We start from the raw sequence: 21,907 nt of genomic DNA on the forward strand, positions 1-21,907 counted from the left end.
TTGTTGGTCCTGCCCTACAGCTGCTCCCCTGGCTCCAGGAGTGCCTGGGGATGGTTTAACCCCAGAGCAGTGACCAGGACTGGGGTTCTTCCAGGGGACTGCACTGGTGCCCACTCAAGGAGAGCTGGAGGAACCTTCCCTTTGCTGGAGGCCCGGTGCCAGGACACCTGAAAGAGCCTTTTGTTTGGCCTGCTGAGGTCATAGAAGTGAAAGCAAATTCCCAGCAGATTTAGCTCTTTCCTGGAACCTGCTAGGGGTGAATAAGGCATTGAAAATGGAAAGTAATTTAGGGGTAAATTGTAAGGAAAACATTAGCATTTTTATTTTCCAGTGGTGAGGGTATGCATGTGAATTTATACAAACCCACAGAGCATTGCTGGACGAATATAAAGGCACTTGTTAACAGAAAAGCTGGGGGGAAAAGAATCAGGCCTGGGCCTGACACCTCATCCTAGGCACTCTGCTCCCTGCAGTTTTGTGACACAGGATTCCAGCAAAATGATCAGAGAATGTTGAATCTTGGCTAGACCTAACCAGTGTCAGCCCTCGGGTCTGGTGTGAATGATGTAATGGGTCTGTGTCCTTTAGGGGTGACAGGGAACGATAGAATAGAGCCAAAATCTGCAGTGAAAGCAAGAACTCCTGTCTAAAACGAGTTCCAGTTATTGCTGAAAATACAGATCCCCTTGAAGCCTTTCCAAAAAATCTAGGAATGTGTTTGCCAAGTCTGAATTCATTCTTAAATCTCTTCTGGTAAAGGTCACGGGAACAGGCTGGGAGACTATTTTCAAAACTGATTTGATTTCTTTGAGTACAATATTGTGATTTACCAGCCTGCATGGGCAGTGCAGGTCTTGTCCCGGGTGTTGAAGTGCTGGATTGTGCACAGGAAAACTCAGGAGAACATGTCAGCTTCGAGGACAGGGCTATGGTCAATTCTGTCAGGTGTCATGGACAGTTCTGTCAGGTACTGTGGTCATTTGTTTCAGATGCTGTGGTCAGTGCAGTCAGGTGTTGTGGTCAGTGCAGTCAGGTGTGGGGGTCAGTTCTGTCAGGTGTTGGCTGTGGTACCTTCACAGGGTTGTGGTCAGTGCTGTCAGGAGCTGTGGTCAGTCCTGTCCAGGGCTGGCTGTGGTGGGGTCTGACTCAGCCCCTTCCCATCCCTTACTGTCCATGGAGGCCCCTCCTGAGCAGGACAGGGGAGCAGGACCCAGGGCTGTGTCCTAGGGGCTCTTCCCCGGGCCTGCCCTGACATCCAGGATGTTCTCAGAGGGTTCTGCCCCTCTTCTTTCTGCTCTCCAGCCCTGGGAGGCCCTGTCAGAGCCTGGCCAGGTGCCTGGAAGCAGCTCCCATTCTCTCAGGACTCACAGCTGTGAGTGTGTGCCACTTACAAACCTTTTTGTTTCAGGGAAGTACCTCAGACAAAAGAGAATCGACTTCCAGCTGCCTTACGACATCCTCTGGCAGTGGAAACACAACCAGGTACGAGATAAGAAGTCATGGGGTTGCCAAGATTGGGATCAGAAGGAAACAGCAGCACTCAGAGAGAGCCTGTTCACACATCCCAGCTGGAGGGGATTTCTTGTCGCTCCCGCTGTGTGAGGGGAGAAGGGATTTGCATATGTATTTAATGTTGAAAATTCCCATTATTCCATCTCCTGCAAAATAACAACCCTGTGAGTTTCTGCTCCGACAAAAGTCATTAATTTGGCAGCAGACTTTTATTTTGGCAGTGCTGCTCTGTGTGGGGAGCTGGTTTCAGACACGCCTCGGGAGAATTCGGATGTACTGCCAGCAGCACTGAGAAATTTCAGGCCTTATTTTTCTTGGATCAATCCCAGCAGAGTGGAATTTATTTTTCACTTGCAAGCTTTAATTCTCGTACTGAGGAAAGAAGAGAAACTGTTTAACAGTCTCGTTCTTTTTAAAGAGCTTTAAATATGTGCAAGCTTAAAAATAGGATTTTTTTTTTCTCCCAAGATGTTTCCACCAAGTGATTTACCACAGGATTTAAGGCTGATGGGAGAATCTGCCCTCAGCTCTGTGGTGAGAAAGTGCTCTCAGACGTGTAACTTGAGCATGTAAATGAGCAGGACACATTCCCAGGTGCTGTGGCTCCAGCTGCACTCCAACACTCCGGGAATCTGATCCTCAAGTCAGGAGCACTGGGGACATTTCAGCCGAAGACACTTTCTTGTAATTGTGCATTGACGATGGCCTGTCTCATCTGTTCAGTATTTTATAAGTAATAAATACATGGAATCTGTTCCCTTGACATTTTCCAGCTCTCCCTGGAATATTGGAGGCCCTTGCATAGGAGTTTCTCTGTACAGGAGTGTGGAGATGTCTGGGTTGTTCCTGTGGGCCACAAGGATCACTGAGGGAAGGCCCTTAGTGCAGGAAATGTGTGTGAAATATTGAATAATTGGAAATGATTCCTTAAAGCTTGTTTCAAAGGCTGGAATATATATGAAATTATGAATTGTGATGTAAACTTCCCTTTCCCTTCCCATCATCTCCATCTGCAGAGGAAGCTCCTCTGCAGAGAAGATGAATCTGCATTTCTCATGGCTCCCACCTGTACTCACAGTTCTTACAGAATCTCAGAATCCTTTAGATGGAGAAAAAAAGCCCTTAAGATCATTGAGTTACTTGGATAAATCAGCACCTTGATTTTTTGTTTTCACTTTTTTAAGCATTGGCACATGGTGATTTCACCAAAGATGGTTTCTCCAAAGTAGGTATAAATAATTCCTCTTCTTCTAAGCCCTGTTCAGAGGAGCCTGTCCTCAGGACAGCTGTTTCCCACATTGCTCTGGGCAGACAATAAAAAATGTGGTGAACAAACTGCTCTACTGTCTCACTAAGCCCAAATTCTACTTATTCAGGTCCTTTTTGTGACCTATTTGTTAATGCAGTCTGAGCCTAGAGAAGAGAACACAGATTTCTAGTAATGATTACAGAACAGTTCCCTATGTACAGAACATAATTTCCCTGATCCTTTTGAATAACAGATGCACTTATGCAATGTATTAAAATTTTCTTTCTCTTCCTTTTAGTTGTATAAAAAGCCAGATGTCCCACTTTATAAAAAAATCCGTTCCAGTAAGTAAAATCTTATTACTAAACTGATAACTGTGGAATTTTCATGTGACACCCTCCTTTCTGTCCTGCTCTTTATCCTACCAATGATACTTCCACCTGCTTTTTTTACTTTACTGATTGGAATGAAAATACTGTAGATAAATAGTTCTGGTTTTTTTCATCTGAAAAGAATTCTTTTCCCTATTTGGGTTTGTTTTTTCTTTTTTTTGTTTTTTCTTTTTTTTTTTTTTTTCCCCTCCAGATGTCTATGTGGATGTCAAACCTCTCTCTGGCTACGAGGCCACCACCTGCAATTGTAAGAAACCAGAGGATGACAGTGGGAAGGGCTGTGTGGAGGATTGTCTGAACAGGTTAGCAATGGATTATTTCTCATCAGCTCATCATCTCCTAGGAAGAGTTGTGCTGGATGCACCTCAGCAGCAAAGGCATCATCACAGGGAGGGAAACTCCCAAGCTGACCCTCTGGACATGCTCTGGGATTCCAGTGTCACCCCAGAGTGTCACTGCTGGGACAGAGGCCCCTTCACAGTCACCCAGCAGGGCCCTGCTGGATCCTCCACCCTCCCAGCTGCTCCCAGTCAGACCAGTTCCTTCCCAGCTCAGCCCCAGGCTCTGGCTCCTTCCAGCCCTTGGATGGTGGAGCAGCCACAGGAACAGCTGCAGCTGCTGCCCCTGGTGAGGGACCCTGGGCTTGTGTCCCCTCCTGGGCTTATGTCCCCCCCTCCGGGCTCATGTCCCCTCCTGGGCCTGTGTCTCCCCCTGGGCTGTGCCTGATGCTCTGGGGGGGCTCAGAGTGGCCACTTGGCCTTGGGCAGGCAAAGGGTTAGTGCCAGGTCCAGCCCCTGCTGGGGGCTCTTGTGTCCCCTCCTGGGCTTATGTCCCCCCCTCCGGGCTCCTGTCCCCTCCTGGGCCTGTGTCTCCCCCTGGGCTGTGCCTGATGCTCTGGGGGGGCTCAGAGTGGCCACTTGGCCTTGGGCAGGCAAAGGGTTAGTGCCAGGTCCAGCCCCTGCTGGGGGCTCTGGCCATTCCCCCTCCCCAGGCACAACCTGCAGGAGCTGCACCTGCACCAGGTGATTCCTCAGCACAGCCCTACACCTTTCTCCAGAGGAAGATCCCATTAAAATCTCCATTTTGCCCTTTGAATAGCAGTGAGAGCCTGGCAGGGAATCACTGTGTGAATTACACCTTGAAAACAAGAAGCATTTTATAGTTATTGAATAACTTCTGTTTTGTTTAATTTGTTATTATTGATTTATTTCTTTATGTATTGATTTATTATTGAATCATATATACATATATATATAATGTTGATTTTTATATTGATTTATTATTGTAAGTAATATTATGTGATGATTTATATATTTCTATCTAGATTTCATATATTGATTTATGATTGATTTTCCTTGCATGACAAATCCCAAAGGACACTCTTCCCCTCCCTTTACCTTCTCTGTTGTCTCTTTTAGGATGATCTTTGCAGAGTGTTCCCCCAACACCTGTCCCTGTGGGGAGCAGTGCTGCAACCAGCGCATCCAGAGGCACGAGTGGGTGCAGTGCCTGGAGAGGTTCCGGGCCGAGGAGAAAGGATGGGGTATCCGTACCAAAGAACCCCTGAAAGCAGGACAGTTTATCATTGAATATCTGGGAGAAGTTGTTAGTGAGCAAGAATTCAGGTAGAAATACTCATTTGCTGCTTTAGTATGGAAAGCTCATGGATGATTTTTACTGCCTGTGGGCATGGTTGGGATATCCTCAGGCTGGAACAAAGGGGAGGATGAGGGGGGAAAAAGAAGGCTTAGAATTCTGGGGGTTTTGGTTAACCAAGTTTTTCTCAGTCCAGCAGAGAGGAGTGAATAATGTTTGAAATGTATAATCTGCCTCATCTGCCCTGTAAATGCAAAATGCCACAAGTGACTGAATGTGAAATGAGAACTCTGCAGGATTTGGGCTGCACCAGGTAGAACTGAGGGGCAGAGTAGGTCTGAAAGGGGCTGCAGAAAGATGTGAAGGAAAAAGAACACCTGGAAGCATTGATAACCATTGAAAGAAAGAAATTGTCTTGTTAAGTCCGTGGCATCATGAGATTGGAGGGACTGCTGTTCTCAGAGCTCCACCAGAAGGCAACTGCATTCTCCTCATACAGAGATAAGCACTAACACTGACTCCTGTCCCTGTGCTCTTGTGATCCATGGATGTGATTCCAGAACCTGCCCACTTCTCAGGAGAAAGCTGGTTGTTGTACACGTGCATACACAGACACCCCAAGGAATGTATACTTGCATTTTCTCTTCCATACACAGGTTACCAACATGAAATGTGTACAAATAATCTGCAGAATCCAAAAGGGAGCATTCCAGAAGAGCAAAATTTCTAAATTCTAACCCAAGCTCTGTCAGTGGCCTTGACTTATAAAAATAGGTACAATAATGGTTTTCCTCCGTCTCTAGGTGTACGGTTCTGTAAAATATAAAAGATTATCATTGCTTTTTCTTCAAAACCCTCTGAGATGTGCTCTTACTGTGTCACTCCCTGTGTGCTGTGTGGGACAAGCAGACTCACCAGGCTGTCCCTGTGTTGCTCCACAGGAACAGGATGATTGAGCAGTACCACAACCACAGTGACCATTACTGCCTGAACCTGGACAGCGGCATGGTCATCGACAGCTACCGCATGGGCAACGAGGCTCGCTTCATCAACCACAGCTGCAACCCCAACTGTGAGATGCAGAAATGGTGAGGAAGGGGATTCTGCTCCCTGGAAGACCAGTGTACCCAGAGAGAAAGAGAGAACCAGTTCATCTGAGGGAGTCAGACCTAAAAATAGGGAGGGGAATCAAGCTGTAAATAATCCTTACACGGTGCTCACGTTGCTCAAGAGAAGTCGTGTAGTGTTGGTGAGTGCTGGGTGCTTTGGAGACAGGATCCAAGTTTGCTGGCAGATCCAGCACGGCTGATTGTCACACTGGGACATTTCCCTCCCAGCATTACTGGTTACACTGGGCTGTTTCCCTCCCAGTATTGCTGGTTTTCACACTCCTAACCTCTGCAAAGGTTGAAGCTTGGGTAATGCTCTAAAATCATCTATCTGTATATATATGCTTTCTTTTTGACAATTCAAATATTTTTTTTAAAGCAGGGAAAGAGGGAAATAGTTGGATTCCAGCAGCCCCTGTGCCATACCAGCACTTTGTGAGAGCCAGACTAGGAGGAAGTACTGCAGAGGGATTTGTAGTGAGTGATTTGCAGGGGAATGGCAGATGGTGGAACAGGAGCCACTGTGGGAACAGTAAATCAGAGTAGCTCATGGTTCTCAGATAATTCTAGATTTAGGTGATAGTAAAGTTTTAAATTTGAAAATCCAACACAAAATAAAAGAATTGAAGAGACAGAGGGAGAGCATTCTGCCTCTGCCCTGCTCAGGTGAAACCCCTCCTGCAGAGCTACCTCCAGTCTGGGGTCCCAGCACAGGAAGGACCTGGAGCTGCTGGAGTGGAATTGGAGGAAGCACCAAATAATTAAAGGGAAGGAGCAGCTCTGCTGTGAGGAAAGGCTGAGAGAATTGGGATTGTTCAGCCTAGAAAAGAAGAGCTCCAAGTGACCTAATTATGTCTTTCTAGTACCTGAAGGAGCTGCAGGAAAGATGGAGAGAGACTATGGACAAGGGCCTGGAGTGACAGGACAAGGGGCAATGTCTTCCCACTGCCAGGGGGCAGGGATACATGGGATGTTGGGAAGGAACTGTTCCCTGTGAGTCTGGAGAGGCCCTGGCATGTCCTACTCTTTGTAAATGTGTTCACTTTTTAGCCTTCAAAGTTTATTGTAAGAGATAAATAAAAGATCTGCATAAATATAACCCAGGGCACAGCAGAGGTGTTGCTGCCTGTCTCTAATGCTGCCACTGTGTGCACAATGATGATTTTATGTTTAATTTTGGGGGTATTTGATTGTATTTTCCCCGCAGGTCTGTGAATGGTGTGTATCGGATCGGGCTGTATGCACTCAAGGACATGCCTGCTGGGACTGAGCTCACCTATGACTACAACTTCCACTCATTTAATGTTGAAAAACAGGTAAAAACCCCTACATGAGACCTTAAAAAATCTCAATAAGGCCTAACAGTTCTGCAAAGTGTAAAAATTTACAGAACCTGTCATATTGTATTAGGCAGAAATTGTTCATTTCAATATTGAGAATCTAAATGTTTGATGTTTATTGGATTTATTTTTTTTTCTCAAAGCAACTCTGCAAATGTGGCTTTGACAAATGCAGAGGAATAATTGGGGGTAAAAGTCAACGTATGAATGGACTCTCAAGCAAAAGCAACCAGCCTGTGAGCACCCACAGAAGACCTGGGAGGTCGAAAGAGAAGAGGAAGTCAAAGCACAAACTAAAGAAGAGAGTAAGTAGGAAAGACAGAGTTTGGGTGAGTGAGGTTGATGGGAAATCAGTCTGTGCCACCAGAGCAAAAACTGGTGCTTTTGTAAATTTTAAACTTGAAACAGAAACACGAACTTGAAACAGAAATACAATAGAGTAGTGCTGCAGATTCTGTCTCAGGGACTGCTTTGGCTGCTTTGCTGAGTTCTTGGCACAGTTTTTCCTGTCTATCAGAACAATCTGTTTTCCAGAGGGGCCACATCCCTGAGGAACCCAGTGAAAGTGTGAACGCCCCAACCAGGCTGACACCTCAGCTGCAGATGAAGCCCATGTCTAACAGGGAAAGGTAAGGGCTGATTTCAGGGGGGTTTGCCTCAGAAATTGAGTGCTGTGCAAATATTGATGTCTTCCTCTGTAAGATGGGGCATCCTGAAATTTCTGAGGATGCAGCTTTTAGTTCTCATTTACCAGCCAGTCTGGAATTCCTCTCCACTGAGGAGAGAAGGCACAGGGTACACCTCTGAATATCGAGCTTTTTCCCCACGTTAAAGAATTCATTTTCCAGTAAAAAGAGATTCTTGAACAGCTTCCTAATTTCGGCAGGAATTTTGTGCTAAAGCACCACGTGTTCTTGGTACGGAACTGGGAGAAGATCCGGCAGAAGCAAGAGGAGGTGAAGCATGTCAGTGACAACATGCACAGCTCGTCGCTGTACACCCGCTGGAACGGGATCTGCCGGGACGACGGCAACATCAAATCAGGTGAGGGAGCTGATGTGGGACACAGAGAGTTAAACTCTCTGTGAATCCAGTGTAGAGTTCCAGTGAGGTCAATATGCCTTTTGTAAGGGCTGCTGCACAGCTCCCAGGGGTCACTCGAGTCCTGGGAGAAGTTGTCACGTCTGGTGTTTCAACAAGAATGGTTTGTCAGAGGAAGAGGAGAATGGCATTTAATATTGTGGTACTCGGTGCTGTGGTCTGGTTTGCAAAGTGGTGATCAGTCACAGGTTGGATTCTGTGATCTTGGAGGGTTTTTCCAACCCCAGGGATTCTAGGATATTATTCTGTATTGGAAAGAAATTCCTCCCTGTGAGGGTGGGGGAGCCCTGACAAAGGTTTCCCAGAGAAGCTGTGGCTGCCCCTGGATCACTAGAAGTGTTCAAGGCCAGGTTGGACAGGGCTTGGAGCAACCTGGGATAGTGGAATGTGTCCGTGCCCATGGCAGGGGGTAGAACTGGATGAGCTTTAAGGTCCCTTCCAACCAAAACCACTCTGTAATTCCATGATTTTCTGCGGTTGGACCCCAATGGAGAAGAGCTGTTTTCCTGGTGTCTGTTTCCCTAAACCAGAAACAGTTGTGTAGACTGTGAAAATTGTCATTTATCCTCATAGTTTCACAGCTTTCAGGCCTTCAGAGAATAAAGGTTTTTGGCATGCGGTCACTTGTGGGAATGGATCAAAATATGACTGTCAGGTAAAAAATGCTGCTCCTATTCCAAAAATAAGCCTGTTGGTGCGACTATCGTCCTCACATGATTTGGCCCCCAGTGTCAGGCACAGGAGAATCTGGACAGTGAGTATTTGGGGTGGATTCAATGAGATGTTTTATTTGCTCCAGCAAGATAAAATATTCCAATAACCAACTAATCCATTTAGCTGAGAACTGACATGGGAATATGGAACTGAAGCCTTGGATGTTACAGTAGCTTAGAAAACATCTTCATTTAATAATCAGTGGTGGAGTTGCTACACCAGAGAAGATGCTGTGATTTGATCTCTTAGGGATTTCTTGTTTAGAAAGGGATTTCTCGTGTGGAGGTAACTCTGTCTCTCCCTGTCTCAGATGTGTTCATGACCCAGTTCTCGGCGCTGCAGACATCGCGCTCGGTGCGGACACGGCGCTTGGCCGCGGCTGAGGAGAACCTCGAGGTGGCTCGTGCTGCCCGCCTGGCTCAGATCTTCAAGGAGATATGTGACAGCATCATATCCTACAAAGGTGAAGGTGATTCTCTTTAAAAAATCTCCGTGGGCATGTTTTCGACCTCTGAAAATGGACTCTCTGAATAGGAAATGGTAGAAAAATGTGGGATGTTGAATAACTCTTATTTTTTTAAATTTCTCCCCTTACCAATAATCACTTTGCTTTAGCCTCAGTCCCCTCCTTTTCCACCTTTGAAATTGATTTTTCAAAATTCCAGAAAAAAATCAGAAACTGCCCTTGTGCTACCTGTACTCCAATTACAGGCACCAACATCTAGAAATGCAGAAGCATTTCAATTCCCCCTGGCTCAGATAAGAGAAGAGCCTTTTTTTAACCCAGATTGAATGTTTTTAGTTACTTTTCTTTGGAAGTTGCACTCCAGTGATGTCACTAAGCTCTGTTCCTGTTGCAGATTCCTCCAGGCAGGCGCTTGCAGCTCCTCTCCTGAATCTGCCCCCAAAGAAAAAGTAAGTGCTGCCTTCCCAGAGCTGCTTTCACTGATGGATTTGCACAATGGGAATTGCTGCTGAACCTCATGTTGTGCCAACATTCGTGTTGTAGAAATGCAGACTATTATGAAAAGATCTCTGACCCCTTGGACCTTGCCACGATTGAGAAGCAGATCCTGACTGGCTACTACAAAACTGTGGAAGCTTTTGATGGGGACATGCTGAAGGTCTTCAGGAACGCAGAGGTGAGGCTCTTTCTGGAGGCTGCTGCACTGGCAGCAGGGATGTGCCCTCCTTTAATGCTCTTACAGGAGTAAATGAAGGAATTTATTCTGCAGGAAGAGAGCTTGTGCTGATCCATTCCTGATGAGTCCTCAATAGCAAATCATGAGCTCTTTAACTGCCTTAGGTCAGAGAGAAGGTCAAAGATACTCATAAGTAGCTGACCTAAAGAAATTTCCATTCCTTTTGGAAGGGATACCGTGTTTTTCAGTATCAAGTATCATGAAATCACAGAATCATACAATGGTTTGGGCTGGAAGGGACCTTATAGCTTATCCTGTTCCACCCCCCGCCATGGGTAGGGGCACCTTCCACTATCCCAGGTGGCTCCAAGCCCTGTTAAGCCTGGTCTTGGACACTTCCAGGTGTCCAGGGGCAGCCACAGCTTCTCTGGCACCTGTGCCAGGGTCTCCCCACCCTCACAGGGAGCAATTTCTCCCATATATCCAACCTAAATTTCCCCTTTTTCAGTCTGAACTCATTCCCCCTTGTCCTGTCACTCCAGTTCCTGATGAACAATCCCTCTCCAGCTTCCCTGGAGCCCCTTCAGATCCTGCAAGGGCCTCTGAGGTCTCCACACAAAGTTCTCTTCTCCAGGCTGAACTTTCCCAGCCCTCCCAGCCTGGCTCCGTAGGGGACGGGGCTCCAGTCTCCTCAGCAACTTCATGGCTTCCTTTGGACTTGCTCCAACAGTTTCATGTCCTTCTTGCACTGGGGGAGTGAGAATCCCTTTCCTTGATCTGCTGGATGTGTTCTTTGGCTGCAGCCCAGGACACGGGTGCTTTCTGGGCTGTGAACACACATGGCCAGGGCACGTTGAGTTTTTGGTCACCCATCACTCCAAATCTTCCTCCCAGGGCTGCTCTCAGTTCCTCCCCTGCCCACATCACATCCATGGACCTGCTGGCCGAAGTCAGGAGGGAGATGGAGAGGTGCACTCCAGGTTTGGGGCTGCAGCTGTAGGGAGAGCCCCTCCCAGGCGTGCACAGACAGGAGCTGTCGCTGTTAGGGACACGAAGAACCACACACTCACCGGTCAGGTTGAAGTGAGCAAAGAAGGGTAGTTTATTGTGATTTAGGGTTTAAATAGGATTAGGAATTTGGTCAAGGATTGGTAAATGAGAGGAACACCTCTCTGACCCCAATGGTCAATTCAGAAGTCCATCATCGAGAGATATGAAAACAATCTACATTGTTTTGAGAGACTCTAAAAGAAGTATGTAAACAATCATCAGAAGGCTAAAGAACCAGGACGACATGGAGCTAAATGGGTCAGGACATGGAAATAAAGCACTTTTGGGGTTTTTTTTGTTTGATTTTTGCAGAAATACTACGGCAGGAAGTCCCCGACGGGGCGGGACGTGTGCCGGCTGCGCAAAGCTTACTACAACGCCCGGCACGAGGCGTCGGCGCAGATCGACGAGATCGTGGGGGAGACGGCCAGCGAGGCCGACAGCAGCGAGACCTCGGTGTGCGACAAGGACAATGGGCACGAGAAGGATGAGGACGTCATCCGCTGCATCTGCGGCCTCTACAAGGACGAGGGGCTCATGATCCAGTGTGAAAAGTGCATGGTGAGGAGCCCAAAGGGAGCCCGCTCTCTCCTCCTCCTCTTCTCCACAGCAAGTTCCCGTGTGCTTGGTAGCATTAATTAACTCTTCAGGCCTTTTATTTCCTCTCTACAAGAGGAGTGATTCTCTTTTCACAGAGAAAATGCAACTTATATTGAGCAGAGGAGCTGGAGCTGCCCCAGTTCCTGCTCTTGGGAGAGAGAAATTAATTTTAAAATTTTGGGTTTTTACACTTAGTGTTGCATGGAGATCTAGTCTGTCTGCTGATGTGGTGTGAAATAGTTCATAGAACATCTTGAATTTCCTTTGTGAAACTTATTTTCTGGCTTTCCTTAATATTTGTTGAGAAAATGCAGTTTGCAACTATAATCTGTGCCAGGACTTCCTGACTGTCTCTGTGTTTCCAGGTCTGGCAGCACTGTGACTGCATGGGTGTGAATTCAGACGTTGAACACTACCTGTGTGAGCAGTGTGAACCTCGAGCTGTGAACAGGGTAAATCAAGACTCTCCTTCCTATTACTCTTATAAACTACTACAGCTCCTTAGGGGGTCTTTTGTATTTGTATTTAGAATTTGTATCTTTTGGGATTGGTGGAGCTTCCTTGATTTAGGTTCAGTTCCATGAGGGGTCAGTTTTTCTCTGTATATTTCCAAAAGGGTGGCAGCCCAAATTTGGACTGATCATGGTGAGCAGCTCAGAATTCCCTTTCCTTTTTCCCTGCAGGAGGTTCCCATGATCCCTCGGCCCCACTATGCCCAGCCTGGCTGTGTTTATTACATCTGCCTGTTGAGGGATGATCTGCTGCTCCGCCAAGGTACGTGAGGCTCTGGGGCCTGCTGGGGTTTCCATCAGTGTGCAGGGATCTCTGGCATTACCCTGTCAAAAATACTTTCATTTTTCACAAGTGGAAATAACTCTCCCTGTAATGCTGGGAGTGATACACAGTCAGAGTTGTCACAGGCTGTTGATGAAGAAATGTTAATTAGCACAGCCAGGGCTGTCCTGGCCAGGGGAGGATGATGCTGAGCCAACTGCTGGTAGTTAACATTTAGAAGTAAAGGCCAAGAAGGCTGTTAGACCTCCAGTATTTTAGTGCAGAATGGTCATTAAAACATCCAGCTCATTGCTTACATCTTCCCTATAGTTTATCTCTTCTGGACTGGGCTCTGAATTCCTGAATCTCTCCAAGGCAGCTGCCACAGCCACAATTCAGCTTGCTGATTATTTTTTTTTTTATTTCATCCTAGAGATACACAGAAGGTTAGAAAGAACCCTTTATCATTATTAGGAAACTGCTCTTGAATGAGTGAAACCAGTTGATAAATTTGCTAGAGGGAAGTAGGAGAGCCTTCAGTAAAATGGGGAATTAAAAAAAAGGTCAAAGAACAGCATATTCTTTATCCCATCTGCAAGATTCTGGAATTTGCATTCAGTCCTCTTCATTGGGTATTGCTCTGCATTGTCTGTTCTGTCCAGAGTTCAGCCTTTGGGTTTCTCATGTCTTTTTTTGCTGGAGAGTAACTCACTTCAAGGGCTGTATCAGAACTTTTTATGTTCTCTGTTGAAATGGATGATGTTTTATCTGGGGCTTGTGGCATCTTCCAGGTGTTCAGAGCATTAAGATAATTTCTGTCACAGTGTGTTAGATTTTACTTTTGTGCCTCTGATCTGATCTTGGTGACCTTAATTAGAGAAATGCCCTTTAAAGAGAGAAACGTCCCTCTGTGGCTGAGCTCAGTGTGCCATCAGCAGGGGACAAAGGAGCCCAAACTGCAGCTGTTGGGCACCAAATGCCTCTGCAGGCACTGGGAGCAGATGAAGCAAGTTCCACCAGAAGGTGCTGGAGCAGAACATGCAGTTCCAGCAGGGAAAGGGGAAATCCATGGGCTTGTTGCTGGTCTTCGGTTTTCTACCCAGAGTCCTCAGGCAGGACCTTTACTGTGCTGTGGATGTATCAGGCAGCTTGGACAGTGGGAGAAACAGCTTTTTACTCCCTCTGGTGTCTAAAAGGCTTTGTAATTCCACATTCTGAGGCAGAAGTGTGGCCTGCAGCCCTTCAGTCTGTGTGTGGATTTGCATTTTCCTGGGAGTTGTGGGTTGGGAAGAGGCTGATGTTGCCACAAAGCCTGGAAGTGCATTGAGCCCAGTGCCTGCCCAGGAGAAACTGCACCCTGAGCCCCAGTTCCAAGCTTGAGAGTGATGTTTTGGAAGAACAAGACTGAAAATCAGCTGTATGAGTGGTCACACTCTGCTGTGACCAAATCCCTCTCATTCAGAGGGATCTCAGGGACGGTCTTTCACTTGGTTGCAGAACTTGTTTCTTAATTTCTTGGCAATTCTGCTGAAAGTTGTTGAGTATTACACCACAGACAAGCTTCCTTTGCAAAAATTACCTAAAACCTAAACCCAGGAGATGATGCAAATAAAACAGATCTGATCCATCACATTCCTTGGAGTGAACATGGAGTTCTACCTTGGATAGGAATTGATAAACCGGGGTCAGAATGGATCCTGGAAAACCCACATAGCCAGAAATTGTAACACGTCATCATCCCTGATGCACCAGCAACAGCTGCTGTGTTTTTTCTGTGGAAACTTCCTTTTTGAGGCAGAGGGGCATCTGGAACATCTGTATAAACTGGAACTCTAAATGGTCTTTAGAGCAAGAGAGCATCTGTCTACATCTCCTTCTGAATGCTTCTTTTTCAGTCAGGCACAATAATGCTGGGGTTGCTTTCTTCTCATGGGAGAGATGGGGAAGAAGAGTTGAAAAAAGCTCATTTAAAATTAGGTGGTTTAGAATTGAATGGTTTTATTTACATTCTGCTTGGGGCCAGTACCTCCTCTCAGTATGTTCCTTGTTTTTCTAAGAGTCTTTTAAGGAACCCACCCCCCCAGTTTCTGTAAAAGTTAAAGTTGTAAAGGAAAGCTGTTATTATCCCAGGTCTAGCTCAGAAGAAGACACCAAGCTGTGTGGTTTGGTCAAAGTGCTGGAGGACAGGGGTGGATCCAGAGGGACCTGGACAGGCTGGGAAGGTGGGACCATGTGGACCTCATGGATGTCAACAAAGCCAAGTGCAAGGTCCTGCACCTGGGTCAGGGCAATCCCAGGCTCAGCTGCAGGATGGGTGGGGAAATGGCTGAGAGCAGCCCTGGGAGAAGGAGGAGAAGGATTTGGAGTGATTTGTGACCAAAGACTCAATGTGCCCAGGCCATGTGTGTTCACGGCCCAGAAAGCACCCGAGTCCTGGGCTGCAGCCAAAGAACATGGGCAGCAGGACAAGTAAAAGGATTCTCCCTCTGCCCTGCATTCCTGAGACTCTACCTGGAGTGCTGTGCCCAGTTCCAGGGCGACCAATGTAAGAAAGACATGGAACTGCTAGAGCAAGTCCAGAGGAAGCCATGAAGTTGCTGAGGGGACTGGAGCCCTCTCCCCTATGGAGCCAGGCTGAGAGAGCTGGGAATGCTCAGCCTGGAGAAGAGAACTTTGTGTGGAGACCTCAGAGGCCTTTGCAGGATCTGAAGGGGCTCCAGGGAAGCTGGGGGGGGACTGTTCATCAGGAACTGGAGTGACAGGACAAGAGAGAAATGGCTTCAAACTGAAAGAGAAAAGTTTGGGTTGGGTATATGGGAGAAATTTCTGCATATGAGGAGTCCTTAGGAGCATCTTTTAAACTTAGACACAATTGATAAATGAGATTATATTAATGAAAATAGAATTACTTGTGCTTCACTTTAATCCTGAATCTCATTATAACAAAACTGTGGTGTTGATGACCCTGGGGCCACGTTGTCCTCAGTGGTTCCCTGGCATGTTTTTCCCAAGCTGTGAAATCTGCTCATTAATACCAGCAATATCTGTGGAAGGCAAACAGCCATAACTACATATGCAAAAACAGGGGAAAAAATAGGGACAAAACTCCAGGTGTCATTGTAGTTTAACATGAGAAAAATGTTCTACCTGAGTCAAAAAGGCAAAGGGGGAATCAGGAATTGTTATGCACAAAATAGCAGAGTGATTGTGCCTTTCTGTAACCTCCTGAGGTGTCTGTCTCCTGCCTACCCTGTGCTGCTCTGACACCCCATTGCATAGAGGATCTCACTACCTGTAAAAACAAGGATAACAAGGATAATCCAATCTGGATCATCTTTTCTGTGGACAGAGTCTACCTAGGTGATTTGGAGGGTGAATGATGAAGGTCTGTGAAATGCAGCTCAGGAAGGTGCAACAGTGCAGAAATTAGGGAACAAACAGAAATTAGCTGGCAACAGTTAAACTCTAGGAAGATTTTTTTTACAAAAGCATAACTAGACTGTGGCCAAGCCTTGCCACAGGAGGGTGGAGAGGTCAGAGTATAAATGATTCCAAAAAAGATTAGACAAATTCTTGGAGGGAGGATTAATCTCTAAAGCTCTAGCCTTTGGCTCTGAAAGTCCATAAACAGCAGAAAGGCAGCTGGGCAGGGGCAGCACGGGGAGACTTTTCCTTGGCTTGCCTGTTCCTGTGCTTTCTCCTCCTGAGCAGCTGCTGCTACCCATTTCTCCAGCCAGAACATTCTGCTGTGTGACCTCTGGTCCTACCCAGGAGAGGTTTATGACTTGAGACCTCCCAGGTTTTGGTCATTTTTAGGTAAATAACAGAAGAGGTGGAATCTCTTCCCAGCCCTGGAAATGCTTAAGGCCAAGTGAGATGGAGCTCTGAGCAGCTTATAAGATATCCCTACCCATGGCAGGGGGGTGGGTCTGGATGGTCTTTAAGATCCTTTCCAACCCAGGTCATTCTAGGATTTCATGGGTCAGACCAGAGAAATTAAGGAGTAAATTCACTTACGGGACAAAATTAATAAGTTTAGGGGTTGCTCTTGGAAAATATTTTTTGATTGCCAGCACTGCCAGTTTGTTCAGTCCTTTTTTGCATTCTCTTTACCTTCCCTGAGCTCTACATCGCATTGGAATTCTGCTAGAATAACCAAAGACTTGGAGCTTCTCAAGACAGGATTTATTTTCTTAATAGTAATCTTCTCTCTAAGTATCTTCTTTCTTAAAGGTTTATTCTTTACACATTGCAGCCATCACTAATTCCTACACCTTTTCCTAATCATGATTGACATGTTTACATGTCCTGTGGTCTGTCATGGTTTTGATTCCTTACAGGTTGGTGTTTCCAGTCTGGGCATGGCAAGTTACGGGTAGTTTTTCTGTAAAGCTGCTGAACACTTTTGGCAGGTTCTGCTGTGGGTTTGTTCTGTCCAATCCAGCATTAGGTGCCTCTGTTGTGTTTGTTCTAATGACAATTTCCTCTGGTTCTGGTGTGCTGGGCTCAGGCCAGGCTCTTTACAGGTGTGTCCTTTGTGCCCCTGGACAGGTGACTGTGTGTACCTGATGAGGGACAGCCGCAGGACCCCCGACGGGCACCCGGTGCGGCAATCGTACCGCCTGCTCTCCCACATCAACCGAGACAAGCTCGACATCTTCCGCATCGAGAAGCTCTGGAAAAACGACAAGTATGTGCCAGACAGTCTTCGAGTCTGAGACATCCCACTGGCCTGCCTGTCAAAGCACAGGAATTTTGTGGAAGTCTCATCTTAAGGATGCAGGAATGAGCAAGGTCCTGGTGCAGAGGTTGGGGAATTCCCAGCCTGGAGCCTGTGCTCCCCATCTGCACAGTGGAAACATATGAGGTTGGAGGTTTAAGCAAAGGATCAGAGATAGAAATTGATGGATTTTCTCAGTGTTGGAACAGGCTGTGGTTGCAGTGACAGCTGTGAGGCAGTTCAGTGCTGTGCTCTGGCCAATCAGAGTCTGCTGTGCCCATGGAAACCACGCTGGGAGTGTTTGTCCTTACTGCAGGTGGGAAGTGGAATATGGAACACTTGTGTGACTCTGCTGTTCATCACAGCCAAGTGCAAGAGAGGGAACTCAAAACGAAGCAGAGGGCATCAAGCGAGTTGTGTCATGGGCTGATTTGTGTTTCTGTCCCCTTTGCACCCTCAGAGAGGAGCGCTTTGCCTTTGGCCACCACTATTTCCGTCCACATGAAACGCATCATTCACCATCTCGGAAATTCTACCACAACGAGCTGTTCCGGGTGCCCTTGTACGAAATCATCCCCTTGGAGGCTGTGGTGGGGACGTGCTGTGTGCTAGACCTATACACCTACTGCAAAGGTGAGAATTAAACATATTCCTAAGCATTTGGGCCGTGGGCTGTGGTGGTTTAACCACTCTGAAAGCTCAGGACTACCCAGCTGCTCGCTCCCCCTGGGATGGGGAGGGATCTGGAAAAAGTTTAAACCCGAGGGTTGGGATAAAAGCGTTTAATGGTTGAAAGAAATTAAAATATTGTAATAATAATGATAGCAGTATTAGTAATTAAGGAAAGGGAGGATACAAAAAGAAAGAGAGGTGTCCAGTATCTGAAGGGGCTGGAAGGAAGGTGGAGAGGGGCTCTTAATCATGAACTGGAGTAACAGGACAACAGGGAATGGTTTCAACCTGAAAAAGAGGAAATTTAGGTTGGATACACAGAGGAAATTCTTCCCTGTGAGGGTGGGGAGGCCCTGGCACAGGTTTCCCAGAGAAGCTGTGGCTGCCCCTGGATCCCTGGAAGTGTCCAAGGCCAGGCTGGACAGGGCTTGGAGCCACCTGGGATAGTGGAAGGTGTCCCTACCCATGGCAGGGGTAGGTGAACTCACTGGGTGAGCTTTAAGGTCCCTTCCAGCCCAAACCACTCCATGATTCTTTGAATAAACCCCAGGAAGCACAAGTGATGCCCAGGGCAGTCACTCCCCACACAATGCCCAGCCCATCCCCAGCACCCCTCAGGGGATCCCAGCCACCTCCACTGGGCTGGACACTGTGTGGTGTGGAATATCCTGTGGCCAGCTGGGCTCAGCTGTCCTGGCCCTGCTGGCAGAGCAGGGAGAGCTGGAGAGTTCTGGGCTGAGGGTAAGCACTGCTGGGCACCAACCAGCCATTGGGATGTGACCAGCAACACCCTCACCCTGAACCAGGCACAGCTGAACCAGCCACTGGGACAAATTCACTCTGTTCTGGAAGCAAGGACATGCACTGTCCAAAGGCTGTAGGGGATGTTTGTGTGTTTCAGAGCTGAGGACACACAATGGCTTTGCCCTGGGACAGGGATTCCTGTTTGAAGAGGGACAGCACTGGCCAGGGAAGAGGAAATGATGTCAGTTGCTAATTGTGTCTGTGAAAGTTTGGGAAGTGTTTGATTAGATCATGCAGGTTCTCCCTCAGGGTGACCCAGCGGCGTGTCCTGCTGGGGTTCTGAATGAGAGATCAAACAGAGGCATTGTGACAGCCCCTGCCTCACTCACACTGTGATAAAGCACGTGTTTCCCCTCAGTCTATGACTGTTTTTCCCTTGTTTTGATGCCAGGGAGGCCGAAGGGTGTGAAGGAGCAGGATGTTTACATCTGTGATTACCGCCTGGATAAATCAGCTCACCTCTTCTACAAGATCCACCGGAACCGCTACCCGGTGTGCACCAAGCCCTACGCCTTCGACCACTTCCCCAAGAAGCTCACACCCAAGAGGGATTTCTCAGTAAGTGGGTTTGCTCTCAGCTTCATTACCTGCTTTTAGGAGACTGGATGGTGTTTTGGAAAGCCCCTGACCGTTGATAAATGAAGCTTGGTCAGCAAAGGGGAGCTGATTCTTTAGATGAGGATCAAGCTCTGCTCCCAAGGGACAGGACAAGAGGGAACAGCCTGAAGCTGTAGCAGGGGAGGCTCAGGCTGGACATCAGGAGGAATTTCCTCATGGAGAGGATGGTCAGGCCTTGGCAGGACCTGCTCAGGGAGTTTTGGAGTGCCCATGCCTGGAGGTGTCCAAGGAAGGGCTGGAGGTGGCACTCAGAGCTCTGAGCTGGGGACAAGGTGGGGATGGGGCACAGCTTGGACTCGATGGGTTGGGTTCCAACCTCAGTCATTCCATGATTCTGTGAGTATGCACACCCTGGGGGAAAAGCTCACTGAAAGCAAGTTTGGAAGGAAGACTGGGTGTAACAGAACCTACAGTTGAGAGGCAAAGAGGTGCTCAAGGGATGGTGATGGTGAGCTCAGAGAGGTCTCAGAGCAACAGAAGTGTCAGATCTGCAAACCTGCAAATGAGCTCTGTTCTTTCTGGAGCAGAGGTTTTTGTAGTGGCTTTGGAGAAGGTTCCAGACTTGTGCTGTGCAGAAAGCAGAGATAATTATTATCATGATGGTCTGTGTCTTCAAATTTATTTAGATGTGAAGAGTCAGACAAGTCTGGCTCTAATTTATTATTATTTGATTGTGCCTCCTTCTGTGAAGTCTCTTTGAGGTACACCAGCATTTCCAGTGTCCTTCATTGGCACTTTCAGAGTATTTGATAGACCAGCACTTCCTTTCACTGTCAGTTTGGTTTGGTATTGATCATAATCTTCATTGTTATTGCAGCCTCATTATGTGCCAGACAACTACAAGAGAAATGGAGGCAGGTGAGTCTCCCCTCCCAGATTGTTGAGAAGAGATGAAATCATTCTGTTTGTTTGTTGTGCCCACTCTTCTCCTTCCCCTTTCCCCTCGGTGTTATGGAAATAAGAAGTTTGAATTATTTAAAGCTCTCTAAACTTTCAGAGAGATAACAGGGAATAAGTGAGGAGGGATAGGCAGCCTTAATAATGTACATAAGGAAAAGAAAGGAGCCATTTGGAAGTCAGAAAAAAGCAGCTGAGAGAGGAGATGCCCAAAACAGGAGGCTCCAGCCTTCTCAGATGGAGAAACCCAAGTCTTGGACCTGCTGGCCCTGTCTGTGGGGCAGTCAGAGCCCAAATCTGGTCAGAGACTGCAAGAATATCCCACTAAGGGCTGGGCCAAACTGCTCTGGGGGCAAAATCTCTTGCAACTGAAAATAAAAAGCCATTTGCTTTTCAAAGCTGAGTTTGGTGTGGTGCAGAAAAAGTTCTAAGTGCAGGGATTGAGGGAAGAAACTGAGCTCCATAGAGCACCTGCCCATGGATGAGTCCTGGACTTGCTGGGAGTTGTTCTTTCAGGTGAGTGATTGAAAAACTGCTGTTTAAACCCCTCTTCTCCTGCAAGGTCATCCTGGAAATCCGATCGCTCGAAACCACAGATCAAAGACTTAAACCAAGAGGAAGATTCCCTGCCCCTGATGGAGGAGGTGCTGGGGGCCCCTGAGCAGGCTCCAGGGGAGCTGCCCAGCCCCGAGGAGCCCGACAAGGAGCCAGTGCCCAGCGAGAGCTGCGAGGCCGACAAGAAGGGTGGGGACGAGGCCCCCTCGGACACGAGGCCGCTCTGCAGCCCCGAGGAGCGGCGGCACCTCCAGAGGGAGAGGCTGAACCAGATCCTGCTCAACCTCCTAGAGAAAATCCCAGGGAAAAACGGTGAGAGTTCAGGCTCTGGTTGCACAGCCCCGGGCCTCCTGCTGGGTCACTTTGCTGAGCTGTGTTAATAAAATGTATGTTTTGGTCTGAATTTCTTGCTAGTGGGCATGAGGAAAGTCAGTTTTCTTTGCAGCCACTTTTTCTTTGCAATGGAAATCCACTAAAACCAAGTGAAATTTCTTACAATTTTGACACTGTTTTGAATAATACTTTGAATAACCCTAAAAACATTCCATAAACCAATTTCCCCCCCCCACCCCCTCCTTCATTCCATATCTACAATGGAGAAACTTGACAGATAGGCCAGGAAAGACTGAAGGGGATTTGGAAAGTCTCTTTTGACCTTTCATGAGCTTTCCTTGGGTTCCGAGTACCTGCTGTAGGTGTTGTGTGAGCTGTGGGATAAGGGGACAGGGGTTCCACTGGTGAAGTGTGTCCCTGCTTTTAAATTAAAGCCCAGAATGAGCCCTGTCCAGTCTCTTCCAAATTGTGGCAATGCCAGACAGTCATGGCCTGATGTTTAATTTGGGTTGGGAAGATCTTTGGAGGTTGTCTGGTCCTGTCATGGCTCAGGGCATGACTCAGCACCTTGTCCAGGGAGATGTTTTGGATTTCCTGGAGGAAAACATCCTTGAAAGAACCAGGAATAAGGAGACAGGAATTTTGTGTTCAAGAAATGATGGGAGGTGACTTTCAGTGCTGTGCTCTGGGTGACAAGGTGGGGATTGGTCACAGGTTGGACTCGATGAT

The 21,907-nt window shown here is 47.3% G+C and overlaps 1 protein-coding gene across 1 annotated transcript in view; it reads left to right on the plus strand.

Annotated features, from left to right (window-relative positions):
* Positions 1-21,907, plus strand: part of ASH1L (ASH1 like histone lysine methyltransferase) — a 63,606-nt gene that overhangs the window by 39,489 nt on the left and 2,210 nt on the right. The window contains exons 8-27 of the mRNA XM_083878995.1: positions 1,409-1,482; positions 3,060-3,105; positions 3,347-3,455; positions 4,572-4,778; positions 5,691-5,837; positions 7,066-7,174; positions 7,342-7,503; positions 7,733-7,827; positions 8,085-8,242; positions 9,324-9,476; positions 9,874-9,928; positions 10,023-10,155; positions 11,518-11,766; positions 12,171-12,257; positions 12,489-12,579; positions 17,131-17,269; positions 17,760-17,932; positions 19,167-19,333; positions 20,211-20,251; positions 20,853-21,157. Coding sequence (XP_083735121.1) covers positions 1,409-1,482; positions 3,060-3,105; positions 3,347-3,455; positions 4,572-4,778; positions 5,691-5,837; positions 7,066-7,174; positions 7,342-7,503; positions 7,733-7,827; positions 8,085-8,242; positions 9,324-9,476; positions 9,874-9,928; positions 10,023-10,155; positions 11,518-11,766; positions 12,171-12,257; positions 12,489-12,579; positions 17,131-17,269; positions 17,760-17,932; positions 19,167-19,333; positions 20,211-20,251; positions 20,853-21,157 — 2,700 coding nt within the window. The remainder of the gene's footprint in view (positions 1-1,408; positions 1,483-3,059; positions 3,106-3,346; positions 3,456-4,571; positions 4,779-5,690; positions 5,838-7,065; positions 7,175-7,341; positions 7,504-7,732; positions 7,828-8,084; positions 8,243-9,323; positions 9,477-9,873; positions 9,929-10,022; positions 10,156-11,517; positions 11,767-12,170; positions 12,258-12,488; positions 12,580-17,130; positions 17,270-17,759; positions 17,933-19,166; positions 19,334-20,210; positions 20,252-20,852; positions 21,158-21,907) is intronic.

This window comes from Zosterops lateralis, assembly GCF_965231275.1.
Source record: "Zosterops lateralis genome assembly, chromosome: 27".
In the NCBI taxonomy this organism is placed as follows: Eukaryota; Metazoa; Chordata; class Aves; order Passeriformes; family Zosteropidae; genus Zosterops; species Zosterops lateralis.